This window comes from Phoenix dactylifera, unplaced genomic scaffold, assembly GCF_009389715.1.
Source record: "Phoenix dactylifera cultivar Barhee BC4 unplaced genomic scaffold, palm_55x_up_171113_PBpolish2nd_filt_p 001203F, whole genome shotgun sequence".
NCBI classification, from domain to species: Eukaryota; Viridiplantae; Streptophyta; class Magnoliopsida; order Arecales; family Arecaceae; genus Phoenix; species Phoenix dactylifera.
In genome coordinates, this window is record NW_024068538.1 from 9,564 (window position 1) to 27,500 (window position 17,937).

General features: G+C 42.9%; 1 protein-coding gene across 1 annotated transcript; it reads right to left on the minus strand.

The window, feature by feature from the left end:
• Positions 1–9,418: 9,418 nt before the first annotated feature.
• On the minus strand, positions 9,419–10,182 carry LOC120108165 (putative cytochrome c biosynthesis ccmC-like mitochondrial protein). The gene is given in 3 exon segments (XM_039121750.1): positions 9,419–9,574; positions 9,576–10,095; positions 10,169–10,182. Coding segments are annotated over 3 exon segments (690 nt in total).
• Positions 10,183–17,937: the final 7,755 nt, after the last annotated feature.

Consider the following 17,937-nt stretch of genomic DNA (forward strand, 5'->3'; position numbering starts at 1 on the left):
AGAAGGCGGGAAGCTTGAAGCGCGCGCGCCTCTCCGAAGGATGGCGGCAATCTCGAAACATCACTCCCTTCACCTGTTCCCCTTCTGGTTCCAGGCTCGGAAGTGGGGGGCTACTGTTATGGGGGAATTGAGCCGCCATGCCCCACGTGATCGGCACGCGTATCCAGGAAAGCTACAGCTGCCCTATGATCCAGCACTCCGACCCCGAGTCGGACCTCCTCGGCTCCGCAGCCCGACCCCGGGTCGGCTGCCCTATGATCCAGCACTCCGACCCCGAGTCGGACCTCCTCGGCTCCGCAGCCCGACCCCGGGTCGGCTGCCCTATGATCCAGCACTCCGACCCCGAGTCGGACCTCCTCGGCTCCGCAGCCCGACCCCGGGTCGGCTGCCCTATGATCCAGCACTCCGACCCCGAGTCGGACCTCCTCGGCTTCGCAGCCCGACCCCGGGTCGGCTGCCCTATGATCCAGCATTCCGACCCCGAGTCGGAGATCTTTTGATAACGACAGGCTATTCTCCAGAGGCACGCCGCGGCCTCCTGCTCCACTACTCCCTGCAACGGCTGTACCCGATGCTGCCCACGATCTCCTGTATCAACCGTACAAAGCGGAGCTCCACTACGCCCTGCCATGACCGTACCCAGCGCTGCTCCACGACGCCCCCGTAACGGCCATGTCAGTGGCCATTCTATCGTGCCCCACGACGACAAACCCCCTGAGAGACCTCCCAGCCAGGTATATATGCGGCTGGGGGGAGAAGGGGGGGTAAGCAATACCTCCCAGAGCACTCTCTCCCACTTGTGATTATCATCTCTCCTCCTCCAATCTCCTCTGACTTGACCGTCGGAGGGCCATCACCACCCTGGTGGTGGTGCAAGGCTTGTTTGCAGGTTCCTTGGCGGAAGGTGGAGCGCGACCAGCACCAACCAAGACAACTCAGGCGGAACCCCGTTCACACCGTCGGTTTGGACCACCAGCAACAAAATTCAAATAACAAACAATGTCGCCATGTGTCAAGCAATGGGTCCATGTGCCATGCAATAATTTTGGTTTATTTAAAATTCATGAAATCCAATTCCATGTCACCAATAATTGCCACATCATCTGAGCCTAATCCCCTTTGGGTTGCACCTAATCAAATTTGGGTCAAACCCGAATTAAAACAAAGCAATTTGGTTGAACCCAATCTAATCAGGTCAGACCCTGATTGAGCTCAAATTGAATCCAATTCAATTTTGGCTCATGCAAACTCAATCAAATTGAATTATTACTTTGTGTTGGACCTAATTCAATTAGGTCAATCCCCAATTAAGAACAAATTAATTTAAAATTAATTTGATCAGCTTAAGTCCTTTTTGGTTCTGACCTAATCCAATCAGGTCAAAACCCTGATTGAGCCCAAACTTGAATCCAATTCAATTTGGCTCATCCTTAGCACAATTACTCAATCAAATTGAGTTTATTAGTAACTTAATTACTAATTAATCCTTCAATAATTACTTTAATTATTTTATAAGATAATTTGCCAATCAAATTGACCAAATTACCCCTAAATGATTCTTAATCATTCACTAGCTTTCTTGATCAATCAGGAATCTTCTATGCGTGTGACCTCATAGGTTCGAACCTAAGCCGATAGTATAGGAACAATTTTCTATACAAATCGATGTGACCATCTAGCAATGGTACCCCGACGTCCGGATAGGTCGAATATATGCGAAGCAAATATTCTGGAACCCTGAACTATGGTTACTGTATAATCAATCCCTTTGACTCCTAATGCCAGGATGACTTAGAGCTCACTGTCAACCCTATAATTAGTACATCCATTATGTGATTAACTTTAGATATCCCGTGACTCCTCACTGGGATTACCCTGGCCAAGGTTTTGCTAAATTAATCACAAGACATTATCTCCTGTTTTCAGGAGGGTCAATTCCATCTTGACTCACAACTGACTACGCAAGTACTTGACTGCACCCAGTGACCTTCCGTCACTGAATTAGAAATTCAGGTAGTCCGGTACCAAAGTACAGTGAGTTGCTTGCTAGTCACAGGTTGCGGTCTCAGGTCAGAGGGCCAAACTTATACCCATATCCACTCGGAACATCTCTCGACAGTAGAGCGTTCCGGAATTGGTCACGTTTAGTGAATTGTACTTCTACACTTCACTTGTGTGGCATACCAGTGTCTCCACACTCCTTGGTTAAGAGGACAACCAACGTATATGTCACACAACGACCTAATCTCGATAATGTTGTCGTCCTAGTAACAACATACCATTTCGTCGCAAACAAGTTTAAGGACTCAAAGATAAATCCTCCTTTATCATAACATAAGTCCTAAGGACTTCATCATATAAGAGTTCATTTGAAGATGAAATGATGAATAATGCCAAATAACACTTTATTAATTTGTCAATTCATTTACAAAATTCAATCATCAATATGCTGACGATTGACATTTAGGATACAAATTCCAACAAGAGAATGCAAATATTGAGGGGGAGAATCAAAATTATAAGCAATTTAAATTGAAAGAATATAAGCCAAACAATTGAGTGTATGCTTTGAAGACTTATTTAATTTCAAATGAAAGGGGGAGCCTTAATTTCAAAGTTTACTGACCCATACCTTTCAATTTTGGATACACTAAATGACTAGACATTTGAATTCATTTTGAAACTTTACTACAAGTCAATTCATGTCTGAGCAATTCACTTTACAAATACTCAATGTTTTGTCATCATCAAAAAGGAGAAGATTGTGGAGTGATTGATTAAACCTCTATTTGATTTTGATGAGCTCAAAGCATTTGAGTATATCTTATGTTATACTAATGAATTCAATCTAGTGTTTCGGCGAATATATGTGAATTTATGTTTAAGTGCATCGAGCCTTGGTTCAAAGTAATTTGGCTAGGTGATTGAACTCAATTGAACCAAAGTCTGAAGTTCGAGTTGACTCCGGAAGATTGCGAGTCGACTCTAAGTGTTTCAGAGGTTCTCGCACAAGCTCGAGTCGACTCCGGTACACTACGAGTCGACTCCGACTGAGAACAGACAGAAGGACAGAAAGATGAATTTCAGACCCTGTCACCGAGTCGACTCCGAAGATTACGAGTCGACTCCAATGCTTGCCGAGTCGACTTCCGACGGTTTCGAGTCGACTCCAAAGGATAACAGACAGAAAGACAGAACGATGGTTTTTAGATCTTGTTACCGAGTCGACTCCAGAAGGTTACGAGTCGACTCCGATATTTGGCGAGTCGACTCCCAGAGGAAAGCAAGTCCAAAAGGCAGAGAACCATATTCGGAGATCCTGTGAATGAGTCGACTCCAAGTGTTTCAAAGTCGACTCCCAAGTCAGCCGAGTCGACCCCAACAAAGTGCGAGTCGACTCCGAGGCAGCTCAGATCAACAGACAGAGGATCGGTTTTTCGGGCTCTAAGAGCTGAGTCGACTCCAAGAGGATCCGAGTCGACTCAAGAGAGAAATGCAGAAAAATAGATCTCTGGAATCCTGAGAACGAGCCATCTTCAAAATGCCGAGTCATCTCCAGATCTTGGCGAGTCGACTCTAGGCTTGGACCGAGTCGACTCCAAGTTGGGACGGCACTTTAATTCAAATCCTGAACAGTAGGCGAGTCGTCTCTAGTAAAGCATGAGTCGACTCCAGCAACAACCGAGTCGATTTCAGATCGAGCGAGTCGACTCCAACCCCAACAGATACATTGTCAATATGTAAAGATAACATCGTTTACATACAACAAAAAGCAAGATACATAGATGACTAGAGTGACTCTAGGCGCTAATCTAGATGATCTCCTGCCGTGCTATCAGTAGGTCTAGTGGCATCCAAAGACTGGGATCTGGCTCTAGATCTCCTAGTGTAGGTGGTGAGAGGAGGCCTGGATTGATATGACTATGAGGGTCTGTGAGCCCTATGAATTGGCTGGCTCTATGCCGAGACCTCTGACTCAGCTGCTCGAACTCCTTGATGACCATGAAACTCTCTCTCTAAAGCTGTCATCCGGTTCGTGAGACTCGTCATCTGAGCAGATACTCCCTTGATCTCAGCCGTCATACTATCCATCCTACTCATCATGCTATCGGAGAGACCCCTCACCTAAGCTGACACAATCTCAGTCATCCTACTCCAATACTCCTTTGTATATCCAGTAGGTGTGGATGATGAAGGTCCGGCCTCCTCATGTGCTGGAGGGTGGTCGACAGGTACCTCAGGCTCGGAAATGGAGTCTCCAGGCTCTGGTACATCAGGCTCTGGTGCATGTGCCGCTGCACCTCCACGCATCCATTGACCGTCCACCTTCTCATAGCCCATTCGCACAAGTGATCGTGCAGTATAGGTGTCGGTAAATAATAAATCTCTGAAGATCTCTCCCTCTAAACATATGTCATGATGTCTAAATATCAGTATGAGTACCATACCGTATGGTCAAGAGACTCTCGATCTAGATATGGCCTCATGCATCTGTCTGATCTCATGGTTGGAAGATTCAGGGGAATACCCTGAATAACATGCTCCATAATAGCCAGATCACACTCAGACACATGGTCGAATCTCTTGCTCTTCGGAAATAGTATCCGACCAATGAAGTTATGAAGCAACCTCATCTCAGCAGGAAGAGAGCAAGCTACCAATTTTTTTGAGTAATCTATCCCATCTCTCTCCAAAATTAGCTGTAGAGCTCTGATCTTGTGCTCTGGTATGTCTGGTATAGCACCCTCACATGGGAGATGAAGCAATTGTCCTAGGCTCTCCTCAGAAACACGGACTCAGACTCCACGAACCTCGGACATAAGCCCTCTTGGACCGACCCATAGGAAAACATAAATCTCACGAACTAATCCTGGGTAGGTCTTTAAATCTAGGAGGCAAAGATACTCCCATCCTTGTTGTTGGATCCAACCACCCAACCGAAATCCCTCTTGATCCAAAAACTCGGAATGAATCCTTCTACCTGTGGTAACCGATCTCCCCACATACCTAGCAAGTTGAACTGAAAGGAAAGAAGGTGGAGGAGGCTCTGCACGTGGCTCAGCTCGTGGAGGCACTGTAGATGATCCTCTAGGATGCTCCTCTATCATGGATGGGCATGACACCCTCCCGGCTCGCTTGGCCATCGCTCATTTGGGTCCCATTTTCACCAAACCCTTTTCTAGAACTTGATCTAACAGCTTGGGAGAGCGATCTCCTACGGTTTGGAAGTGTTTGAAGGGGATTGGAGAGTAGGAAATAACGTTTGTTGGAGGGTACAAGGAATAGAAATGACCTAATGTTGCTCACAGCTCCCCCTTAAAAATGGGGATCCCACTGTCGGGTCGACCCCAAGTTTTTATTGGGTCGACTCAATGTGGGGTCAACCCCACTCTGGGCTCGGGTCGGCCCCAGTTCAGGCTTTCCAATTTTTTTTTTTTAATCTTCCGTTTTTCTGATCCTTACCAGATTTTTATGAGACATTGATATACATGTAGGCAATCTATAAATCAATGATTTAATCAATGTTTCATGGGATTTATGAAATGAGAGGAGCGTATCATGAAACAACTTTTCTTTTCTAATCAAAGGGATCATATATTCCTAATTCTCTCCTAAGCATGCAAAATCTATCTTCACTAAGAGGTTTTGTAAATATATCAGCTAATTGTTTCTCGGTACACACATGCCCAATACTTACATTTCCGTTTTGTACATGATCCCTAATGAAGTGATTCCTAATTTCAATGTGCTTTGCTTTAGAGTGCTGAACCGGATTTTTAGTGAGATTGATGGCACTAGTATTATCACATTTTATAGGAATTTTATCAAGCTTGATTCCATAGTCCTCTAGTTGTTGCTTGAGCCATAGTACTTGGGCACAACAACTTCCGGCTGCAATGTATTGGCCTCAACCATCGATAACGCTACTGAATTCTATATTTTACTAAACCATGATACTAAATTGTTTCCTAAGAATTGATATATTCCACTAGTGCTCTTCCTATCTAACTTGCATCCAGCAAAATCCGTATCTGAATATATTGCCCAAGGTGACAAACCAAGAGGGGGGTGAATTGGGTTTTCTAATTAAAATTAATCCGTATCAATTTTTTTTTGAATACTTAAGATGCAATTGATCTAAAATTAACTTATAGTTGTATGATCAATTTTAATCTATGTGAATGGTATGAATGCAGTGGAAGCTAAGCAAGCTCTAAACAATCACATATAAATCGATAGGACATAAAGCTAGTGCTATTATACAATCAAGTATGAATGTAAGGTAAGAAGCACAAGAGATAAGGCATTACAAACACAAAGGTGTATAGTAGTTCGGTGCACCCCAGCACCTACATCCACTCCCCAAGACCTCTTAGGAATTTCACTATAATCTCTCAGATTACAGCCGGTTGTTTTACAAGCTCACAACCTAACTTGTTGTTTTCACGAAATTACAATGAACTCGGTCGGTTTTCACAGGCTCACCGATTAGAACCAATCCGACTATTTTCACGAGCTCACAATCCAACCCGGTTGGTTTTCCTCGGATTACCAACTACAACCTACAATGTTGGTTTTCACTGGCTCACCAACAATCCTTAACCCATTGATTCAATCAAGGGATTAAACAAGTTACAAAGTATCAGAATAGGAGTTTAAAATAAATACAAGCTTCTCAAATAAGCCGATATAACAATATAAACAAATAGAGTAAAGAGAAGAAGCCCTCAAACAAGGTTTGCAGATGAAAGAAACTCGGCTTCTCCTTTACTTGACCCTCTTCTAATTTCACACGAGCTAGAGGATCACTGAGGTAGCACACAGTTGGAGAGGAAGCTTTGGGATTCACTCAGATGCTTTTCTTCTCTCTCTTTTGCTTTAAATGACCCTTTTGTACTTTTAGGAGGTTTCTCTTAAAATCTCTTTGAAATCTCTTTCCTATGTGTTCTCTCCCCCTTCTCTACTTCTCCCCTTGCTCTCCCCTTGATTTTATAGCTTTGGATGGTATGGAAACAAAGATCTAGCCATTAGAGACAGAAATAGAGCCGTTGGAGTTGAGAAAAACTAGCCGTTATGCATCCCAATCGTAGTGGAGTCGTCTCGCCTGTCCAGGAGTCGGTTCGGCTCAAGTGGGAGACATCTCGCATGATTCTAGAGTCGGCTCTAGCTCGGGATCCCTCTAACAGATTATCGGTCGATTCTCGTTGGAGTTGCCTCGCACGGTTCAGAAGTCGTCTCGCGTCTTAGTCCGTTGAAAACGAGTTCTCTGCCTTGACTGAGAGGGTCGACTCATAATAGTTGGAAGTCGACTCATAATAGTTGGAAGTCGACTCGTGCTTCGTCCGAAGGATGGGAGACACCTCGCGCTTGACTCGAGTCGACTCACGCTTTGCGACTCGAAATACCACTTTCTGTCTCTCTGAGAGAGTCGTCTTGAAGCGATTGGGAGTTATCTCGTGCTTTGTGGAGACGGCTCGAGGGTGTGCCAAAATGCCATGCTTGTGCCAGAGTTGACTCGTACTTTTTGGAAGTCGATTCGAGGACTGTTCTTTTGAATATTTCTTTGAATTTGCTCCCCCAAGTTGAATCCTTTGAACTTGAAACTTGGGCCAATGAAGTGTGGCTTTCTTCCAACTTTTCTTGAGAGCTTTTGAGGCCTTCTTGTATTTTTCAACTTGCTATGTTCCTTACAAAACAAATTATCTTTCTTCTTGCAACACAAACATTAGTAATTATACTTTAAAATTTTGTGATCATCAAAATCAATCTTTGGGTCAGCAATCTCTCCCTTTTTGATGATTACAAAACTTGGAGTATATGCAATATATAATAGATTATGTTCTAGAACTAATGCATAGCAAAGTTGCATGAAGTAGAAAATATGCATATTTAAAATATACTTCATGATAATGCTTTAGATTTAATCAGCTTAACCCAATCAATATATTTCAATTTAAGCTGATTTATATTCCATTGAAAGCTTAGAGCATTCAAAATTATGAGCATATACTTAAATATTTCTCCTCCTTTTTGACAACATCAAAAAGATAATGAAACATGAAGCAATATATACTCTAATTTCTCCCCCTTTTTGTACTCTAATTTTAATTTATGTCAAATTATTGCAAGAATATGAATCATGTCATTCAAGGCAATAGTGTCAGGGTAAGATTAATGAGCATAGATTAGAGCTAATTAAGATGATTTCAAAACAAATTATAATGAGAGCACATTGAATGTGATTCCAAAGATAGTTTTCAAATCAAGTGCAGGTGAAATTTTTTTCAAGTTAATTCAAGAAGTGTCAAGAATGATATTCAAAGAAAGCACGAATGGAAATCCACATCTTTTTTTCTTTTTTTTGAAAGAGCTTTAATAACAAGTGTTGCTGGAAATTGGACCCGGGGACGGCTGTCGGCTGAGGAGGAGGAGCTCCGGCGCGAGAATGGCGGGTGGCGGTCCGTCGGCGGGCAGCATCCTCTGGGAGACATGCAAAATGTCGGTGGCTGGGGTTTCCGGTGCCGGCCCTCCGATGCTTAAGTCAGAGGGGGGCTTAATTTTGGAGAGGGAGAGGGACTGTATGTAGAAGTCTGAAGCCCTCATTTGGGAGGAAGAAGTTTTCCTTTTTATAGGAGGAGTGGCAGGGTTACCTGTGATGTGACTGGGCAAATTAATGGGTTACCATCACGATTGGACATAGGCGTGTGAAGTAATGAGTTGCCGTAGATGGCCCGTTCCCATCATGGGAGGCGATGGCGGGCAGTGCAGTCCATTCTTGGGAATGGTGAGGCGTTGACAGTCGTAGCAGGGTATGGTCCCTGGTTGATATGTCGTGGCATGGCCGGCAAGTAATGCATGGTGCGGTGAGGCTGTTGCAAGGCATGGCCGCAGTATGTGGACGATGAGGTCGGCCTTCTGAGGTCAGCTCGGCCTTCTGTGCTCGGCCTTCTGAGCTCGGCAGCCTTTTGAGCTCGGCCTGCATGAGCTCGGCTTTCTGAGCTCGGCCTGAATGAGCTCAGCAGCCTTCTGAGCTCGGCAGCCTTCTGTGCTCGGCCTTCTGGTCTCAGCCTTCTGAGCTCGACAGCCTTTTGTGCTCGGCCCTCTGATCTCAGCCTTCTGAGCTCGGCATGGATGATCTCGGCAGTCTTCTGTACTCGGCTTTCTGAGCTCGACAACTTTCTGAGCTCGGTAGCCTTCTGTGCTCGACCTTCTGGTCTCGACCTTCTGAGCTCGGCCTGGATGAGCTCGGCAGCCTTCGGAGCTCGGTCTTCTAGGCTCGGCATCCTTCTATGCTCGGCTTCTGAGCTCGGCAGCCTTTTGAGCTCGGGTTGAAATGGGATGGTCTTCAAACTCCCGAGATGCAGTCTAGACTGCGGGCTCTCCCCTTAGTCTTTCTTCCCCATCCGGCAAGCCTTTTCTAGTCTCCATCTCTTATCCCACCACCTACCGGGGCGGGGTGCCCCGACTCAAAGCCGTATTCCCCAATTTGCCAGCCAATGTTGTAACCATTAAGCGCCATGGATGCAACACAGAGAGAATCGTCAATCTCAGCGAGTTTTCTAGGTTTTTTTTGGTATTCCTTCTCGAGCTTCTATTTCTTCCGTTAAGGGAGATTCGGGAAAAGATGGAATAGGAAGACGTGTTTCCAGAACGAACAAGATACGGGTGGAGAAGGGGAAGTTAGCAAAGTTAGACAAGATTGGAATGGGCATAGGAACATGTATTGATGTACCAGATCGGCTAATGCTCCCAGGTTGATGCGATGTATTCCACCAGTTGACTGGAGACTTTATTATTGGTATATCGATCGGTCCAGCACGGATTGAAATAGGAGCCGGTTCGACAGGAAGCTTTTGAAAACGCAGTGCACCCAGGTAAATAAGGAACAAGATGAATACAGAAGTTAAACGAGCATCCCACACCCGAAAGGTACCCCACATAGGCTTTCCCCGAAACCCCCCAGTCACTAAGGTAAACAAAGTAGAAAAAGCACCAATTTCTGTACCGGTTCCGGAAGAGCGAAGAAAAAGGGGATGTTTTGTTAATGGGAACAAGGAACTGTTTATAGCTGTTTCGTTCGTGCAAGCAAGCTGCCTGATTGTGTTCGGTTAATGACTGCTTTCTTTCTTAGCATTTGTTTGAGCGAGAGACAAAATCCCCGACAAACATCTTTCCGGTCATAGCAAAGCATCAGTCAAAGATGTAAGGCAGAAAGATGATAGTTGAGTATAGCTTGCGTCCCTAACAGATGTAAGGCAGTTAGAAAAGATCTCCCTTTTGGCAGTTCAGCCACTAGTAAAAAATGCTATCTCGGTATCGGTAAGCTCTTTCCTGGCTGAGACGGAATAAATACCATACCATAATAATTATTAGTTATTATTTGTAGTTACTGACCAAACAAAATAAAAGTCGATAGTATGCTGCTTCTGGTTCAGAGATCAGTACTTGCACATACATTTATATTGTAGACACCAGACGAAGCAGTGGTTTATCAAAATTTTAAGAATCAATATATTTCTAAATCTGTTCATGAGAAAGGTCCAAGAGACTTTGATTTCTCTTTCAACAACCATGATCATGCGAGTTGCACATGTGAATTCAAATTGACCAACAAATTGGTCAATATTTCAATATTAATTCAAAGTATTTATTCAATATGAAAATATTTATTATTCAATAGTAAATTAATTCAATACTAAATATATATATATATTTAGTATATATTTTATATATTTTTTATATATTTATAATAATATTATATATTTATAATAATAATATAATAATAATAATAATAAAAACAAAAATAATAATAAAATAAATAAGTATATTAATTATTATATAAGGTATTATATAAGATATTATATAATAATATGATAATTATAATAAAATTAATAATAATAATATATTAATTCTAATAAAATTAGATTAGAATAAATTAAAATTTAATATAAAATATCAATTTATAAATAAATTGATATTTTATATATGTATTTAATATATTTTTTTTATATTATTAAATATTTAATATAATAGAATATCTAATAGATTAATATTCTATGTGATATTATGTATCTTATGATCATAACTAATTATTCAACAAATTCGATTGATTGATACGAGTTGATTTTCTGTTACGATGGATTGATGAAACAATAGCCAGCCCAATAGCTGCTTGGGCAATTGCGTTATCCATAAAATAAAATAAAAGGAGTCTTTATGTCTCATTATCGAGGACCTCGTTTCAAAAAAATACGCCGTCTGGGGACTTTATCAGGACTAACTGATAAAAGACCTAAATCCGGAAGTGATCTTAAAACCCAATTGCATTCTGGGAAAAGATCGTAATATCATATTCGTCTGGTTATTATGTATCTGGAGTACTTCACTTAATTACCAATGCCCCGAAAACCTAAGGGTTCCTCCGCAAGGTTCATCCACGGAGGGTGAGTCAGGTAAAGGCGTAGTCGAGGGACGAAGGAGGCTAGGTTAGCCGAAAGATGGTTATCGGTTCAAGGAATATTCACCTTTTCCGAACCCATACGTGTTTCTGTAGGTCTTACTGTAATAGGTTTATCGGGAAATATACGTACCCATATTTTTCCACCACGACGCGCATATCGTGTCATTGCTCTCCGCCCCGCTTCTATCTGTCAGCTGTGATCCAAGCGGGTTCAAGCGCCTGAAGAGCGTATCCGCCGAAACAAATATGATTGCCTCGATAAGATATTCCCTTCATTCTTCCTCTATGTTGTTTATGAAATCTGGTTCTTTTGGGGTTATAGTTGATGGTTGTTTCTTAATTCCATCTCTATTGCAGAACCGGACATGAGAGTTTCTTCTCATCCAGCTCCTCGCGAATGAAACGATTCAATAATATTACGGATACACATGTATAATTATAATAATAAATAATAATTATCTTTATAATAAAATAATAAATAATAATAATATATATAAGTAATAATATAAGTAATTATAAGTAATGAATAGCATTTATTGATATTTAATTTGTTACATATTTAATTTGTTACAAAGGAAGATGTATATACAAAATATATAGCTGGACGTGTATATTATTAGATATAGAAAATATAAAAAATGCTTCTTTTTTAGAATATAACTTAGAATATAATGAATCCTTATTTTCTCTTAGACCCACTATTTAAATAACTAGAAAAAAACTTTCTAGCTCACTCAGAAAAGAACTATCATTGTCAATCTAAAAAATCAGATTTTCAATATCAAAACATACAGAAAAACTGTCACCATTACTATCCCTAACTAAAAAAGTGTCATCAGAGATCAAACTCCAAATATTCCTGATATCAAATAAATAATCAACATTTCTGAAACTATAACTGCCACTATCACTCCGACTAGGAATGTTTTTCTCCGTACCATTTAGAATGGGTTCTTCACTTCTACTGGTATGCCCAATAGCATCAAGACTATCCATTGATTTATTTAGTCCACACCTATGTTCTAACTTATCGTTAGACAACATCGAATTGGACCACCATTTTTCCATAGAGTCTTCTTGCCCCCTATTTGTGCTCAGACTGCTATTTGACCATCAAGTCGCTCCAATGCCATCGAGAAGAAGTCTCCTTTTTTCAGCAATCCGGATCTGCCAAAATCCAGACTTCATTTCAAACTTGCTAAAGATCGGGGAGGTTTCTTGTTTAGTTTGCTTGGCCGTCGATTAGCCGAGTCATGGATTTAATAGATGAATAGTCATTCCATGAATAATCATTTTACTATTTTATTTCCTATAAGGAATTAAACATATGAATCCAATCATTAGGATTGTTAACTAATAAGATAACAATAACGTAACAAGTGAGTATTGAAAGAAATGATTATTTTGTTGGGGTTTCCTTTGAGTCACTGTACTGAACACTTTTTAAGACTCCTTTCACGACAATAGATAAGATCAAATGAATGCAAAAATATGTTCATAAGCACCGGCGATAGTTCCGCTCTAGTTGGGCAAGGGTTGTTTAGCCTCTGTAGCTTCTGCCACTTTAGATTCATAGGCTTTCCGGCTTTCATTTTCTTAAGGTCTGGCTTTTGCCTTGGTTGATGGTGCGGCTTTCATTAACACTTCGGGCCTTTTCAGTACAGCTCCTTTTATCTAAAATGACTCGTAGCACGGCAACATGGAAGTCAGAAAATAGATACCAACAACCGGACATCTTTTGTGTCTTTTAGGAGTTCCCCCTTTCTTTGGGGCTTAGGAGGGCTCTCAAACTTAGACTTCCTGTTACTTTTCCTCTCCCTCTCCTTCCTGTCTGTAGGGTTTGGGGCTCTTCCTGTACAACCACGTCAATATGAAAGCATCCTTTGGTGATTAATTGGAGTTACACGTGTAAGCTTGCGGCTTCAAAGTCAAGCCATAGCGTGTCAGGTTTTTGGTAAGGTTACTTAGTCTTATCCGAAAGCGGCGGAAGGCAAGGCATGTTTTAATCACTTTAGTCTAAAAGCCGAAGCCGGAAGTCGAAGGGCGAAGACAAAAGCTACAGAGGCACGGCAACATGTTGAATTCTATTAAATACCACACAACCACCAAACCAACAAGCGGAGGTCTGAGCGGCAACATGGAACGCCGGGAGAATAGCGTGGACACGCCACGATATCCGTAGTGCGGCAGCACCTAATAGCTCATAAAGTAAGCGGCTGCAATTGAAAGCTTATGACGCGTACTTGTACTTAACAGCTCAACAATCTCCTCTTCTTCATCAATCAGGCTTGCTTGTCAGTAAAGAAAGAGAGATGGCTTTTCAATTAAAATTCTATAAGTATTGCATTTCTTGAAACCAAACACTGCAATTATTCAGGTGTATAAAATTGATAAGCCTTAGAATCTTCACACTTAATAAGGTCATTTTCTTACTTACCTTTGTCATCCGGTCCTCTTCTCCTTCGGAACGTCGGACATAAGCTTTGCAGCCGAATGTCCTCAGATGTGAAATCACAGGCTTTCTGCCGGTCCATGCTTCTTTTGGTGTTATGCCATTCAACAGCAGACACCGATGAATAATATTGACTGCCGTGAGGCCACAGTCCCCAGTAAGATTTAGAGATGCTCTTTTCTATCATCATGCCCTTTTAACATAAACTTGGCCATATCAACGATTGTTTTGTTCTTCCGCTCTGCGACTCCATTCAGCTTTGGAGTGTAAAGGGCCGGATTCCATTTTGTTTTTGAAAGTCTTGTCTCTAGAACAGGATCACCTCCATTGTCAGATCTTTAACATAAAATATAGCAAACCTGTTTCCTTCTCAACCATTTCTTTGAACAACTAACATAGGGCAACTTTCGAGATTTCAACTTCCAGAAAAAAAAGTCGAGACTACTTATATGTATAAAAGTAAAGTCATCCGTGAAAGTCAGAAAATACCTTGCACCTCAAAGTTCTTCCTCGCTCATAGGTCAGATGACCATACCTATACCTTCCATGCCATACTCGTGTGGTATCTGATACAGCCGCTAAGGCTCTCTAAGATCCTCCATGAAACTGGTACTAAGCTCTTCGTGCCCTTTGGCCACGATTCTGAAACCGTTCTTATTATCCTTCACGAAACTATTTCTTCCAGATCTATCTTGTATCCGTCTTTTGCGAAGATACAGAGAGCAGGTTCTTCCTCCTTTGTACTAGCAGCATATCATTCTTCTTTTTCAGTGTGCCGTCTTCCATATTCATCTTGGCAACTCCACACCCTTCAATCTGGTGTGAGCTCTCATCTAAAAGTATGATCAACTCTGTGTCAGTACAATAGTCTATTTCACTGAACCACTCTCGATTGCAGGTTGATGGCCCCTCCCGAGTATGTAACCAACCTTGCTTTTTCAGTCCCGTGTTTCATTTTTGTCTTGAGTCAGAAAAAAAATTCTTTCTATTAAGCTTTGCATGATGGAATTTGGTTTAGCCTAAAATACCTTAGAGTGATTTCCCGGTTAGGCGGAGTATGCACTGTTCCACCCTTTCTCTCTTCAAGCCCCCTTAGATACAAAGGCCTGCCCGCTTGACTGACATTCGCTTCTTGCTACCTATGGAGACATCACCCTCTCCCTTTAGGCTGCTTGCTTCTGTCGTTCTTCCTATCTAGTCAAGTGGTTGAACCAAGCCTCAGGTAGCTCTTTCGATCTCTCTTCTCCGGCTTGGAAGCAAAAGCAGTTGAAGTGATATCCCTTTCCTTTTGACCCCCCTCCCTTTAAGGTATAGGGTTTCAAACATGTTTTCTAGTTGGGAAACAACACAGGAGACCGGCTTTCAAGCTTCTTAAATCGATTGCACTGGCAAAGAAGAAAAGAAGACAATACAATCGGCTTACCCAACTGTCCAAGCTAAAGAGAAAATTTGACTGTCGGAACATGAGTTTGATTTGCATCTTAGAAGTCCAAATTTTGAAACTCAGCTTGTGCTTCGACGCACACTCTTAGGATTGACAGGCTCGTTTTTTCCTCTTTTCACTCTTTTCCGCTTTAGCTGGAGTTTGACTAACCTGGATTTTAGGAATAAATAACCTGACTGTCTCGAGAGGGAGAGATAGTTTATGATCGAAGACCACGGACTTGAGGAATGGGGTCGGTGCAAAGCGGAAGATGAATTCATTGATGGAATGTCAAGGTCAAATCGTGAAAGCAAAGTGGGTCTGAAGTCTACGCAACTTGTTGGCCAATGGCCACCATTTCATGCACTTCTCTTCGGCTCATTAAGAGCGGGATCCGGGGTAACAAAGGCGGATTGAACTACTGAATAAGAGAAGCATTGGGATTTCCTTGAAAAAAGGGTACAATATCATTGCGGAAGCTGAAGGGAATCCTTCGAAAGGCAAAGCAACGAGGAAGCATTCAAGGATCAGAGAAAGATGTCTTCGTCGGGAAGAAAGCGCGAGCTCTTCAATCAGTGAGCATACCTCATGGAAATGCAGGTCTTGTTGCAGCTGGCTGTCTGTTATTCCGTCTTGTTCGGCCATGTAGGCCAGAACCCTTCTGTGGGCGGCCTCAGCGGCCTGCCTTCGCTCCTGGAGGCTCATCTGAGCAGGTCCAGGGTTGGCCTTGCTACCAAGGCCGCTCGCAGGCCCTCTCGCTAAATCGAGAGGCATAGGTTAATGGTGCACACACAATTCCCAGGCTTTCATTAAGATGGCCTAAAACGGCAATCTTAATTAATAGAAGGTACAATGTAGCGTAGGTAGACTGATTTTTGTAGGTGCTCTAGTGGTTTAGAGGCAGTTCTGTTGCTACCAACTTCTTTGTTTGTCGTCTAGTAGATCTACATGTTCTAGTGGATCAAAAGTGTGTGTTCAGTAACAGAAAGAGGTGAGGCTTTCTTACACTGAGAAGCCTCGAAAGGCATAGGAGTGCGCCTCTCGTAGACGAATACCGACTTGCGGAGTTTGCTGCGCGGGAGTATCCGCCGGTCGGTGTCGGGTCGGCCCCTAGGGCACTATTCGCCTTGGGAGTGCTTCGGCCATCAAGCGACTTTGTGAGGTAGGGGACCAGACTTGTGACTGCTGCAGTTGTTGTCAGCAGGGTATGTGGCACTCCACAAGTTGAGTAGTGCTGAGCCAGGAGATCTTCCTTTGGATCGTGACAACGCTCGTTGAACGGTTCAAGTAGAAGTGAATAGGTAAGAAGTGGAAACCAACCCTCCATATCAATCCATCTCCATAGGATACAGAGCAACAGAAAGGAATCCCGCAGAAAAGAACTCACTGGCGGAAGCGTGGATTCTCTTCCCTTGTAGGTAGCATCCACAAGACGTAGTCATCGAGCCCTATCATAATTTTTTCATGGCGCCGAGAAATCCCGTCCGTCCGGTAAAGGCAGATTATTAAGCTCGAGTAAAGTGCACGAACCAAAGGCTCCTCCTCCTCCTACTATTGGGTGGGTTCTAATGCCACTCAGGACGGAGGATCCTTCCATACAGTAGTTGACTCCGGAGGGATGGAAGACTCAAGATGGAATGAAACCTATCGCCTTCAGAGAGAAAGATGTTTACCTATCCTCCCCTGCAACCAAATGTTCATTGGCTGGATTTGAAACCAATGAAGAGGAATCGGACCACCTTCTGACCCGACCTGATTACCCTCATCGAGCAGTAAGTAGACCAGCCTTTGAAGCCTTCCCCAATTCCCTATCCTCCTTGGAAATAAATCTCCTCTTCTGACCCGCATCTGAACCAACCTTCTGATTCACGAATAAGCAGATGAGGAACCGAGAAACCGACCCGCTTCAGACATTTGTTTCCTCCCGCCATCCATGTAATGTAGTTCAGCGCCTCTACCACCTGCCTCTCCCCGATCAACTTACTCCTCTTCTTTTGACTGACCGGGGAAGATCAAACACTTCAATCAATGTGAGATTCGTTAATGCCTCACTGAAGAAGAAACCAGAATGCTTTCCATGGCCGACCCACTCCCATCATCAAAATAATTACCGATCGCCTCAAACCGAAAAAGAATAGTCAGTTGCATTTGATCGAGATCAGGACCCCCCAACGGGGGTAGGGGCGGAGGTGAATAAATGAATGAATAAAGGTAGTATCCTCTCGTGCCCTATTAATTAATCAAGTGCCATCCATTACATCAAGTCGGTCTATTCCACCCCAAGCCCTGTTAGAATGGGCTAGAGCGAATCTTTTTTTTCCCACTTTGACTTCGCACTCACCGGGCAATAATCACGATGAAGCGTCCAGGGAGAATCATGGGGTAGGTGAGAGGCCTCAGAGTGAAGTCGTTGTAACGGAAGCGCCCCAAAAAAAGCCTGCCGATGAAACCCGTTCCCTCGTGCTTCCATCAAACGAAGCACTAGGCTCACTCCTCCATCGTGCTGACCAAGGACACAACCCATGGATGCTTCCATTACTGACAGATAAATCAGGAGAGGTCGACCAAGCAAGCATGATCAAGCCAGGTGAGCCTTTCCTG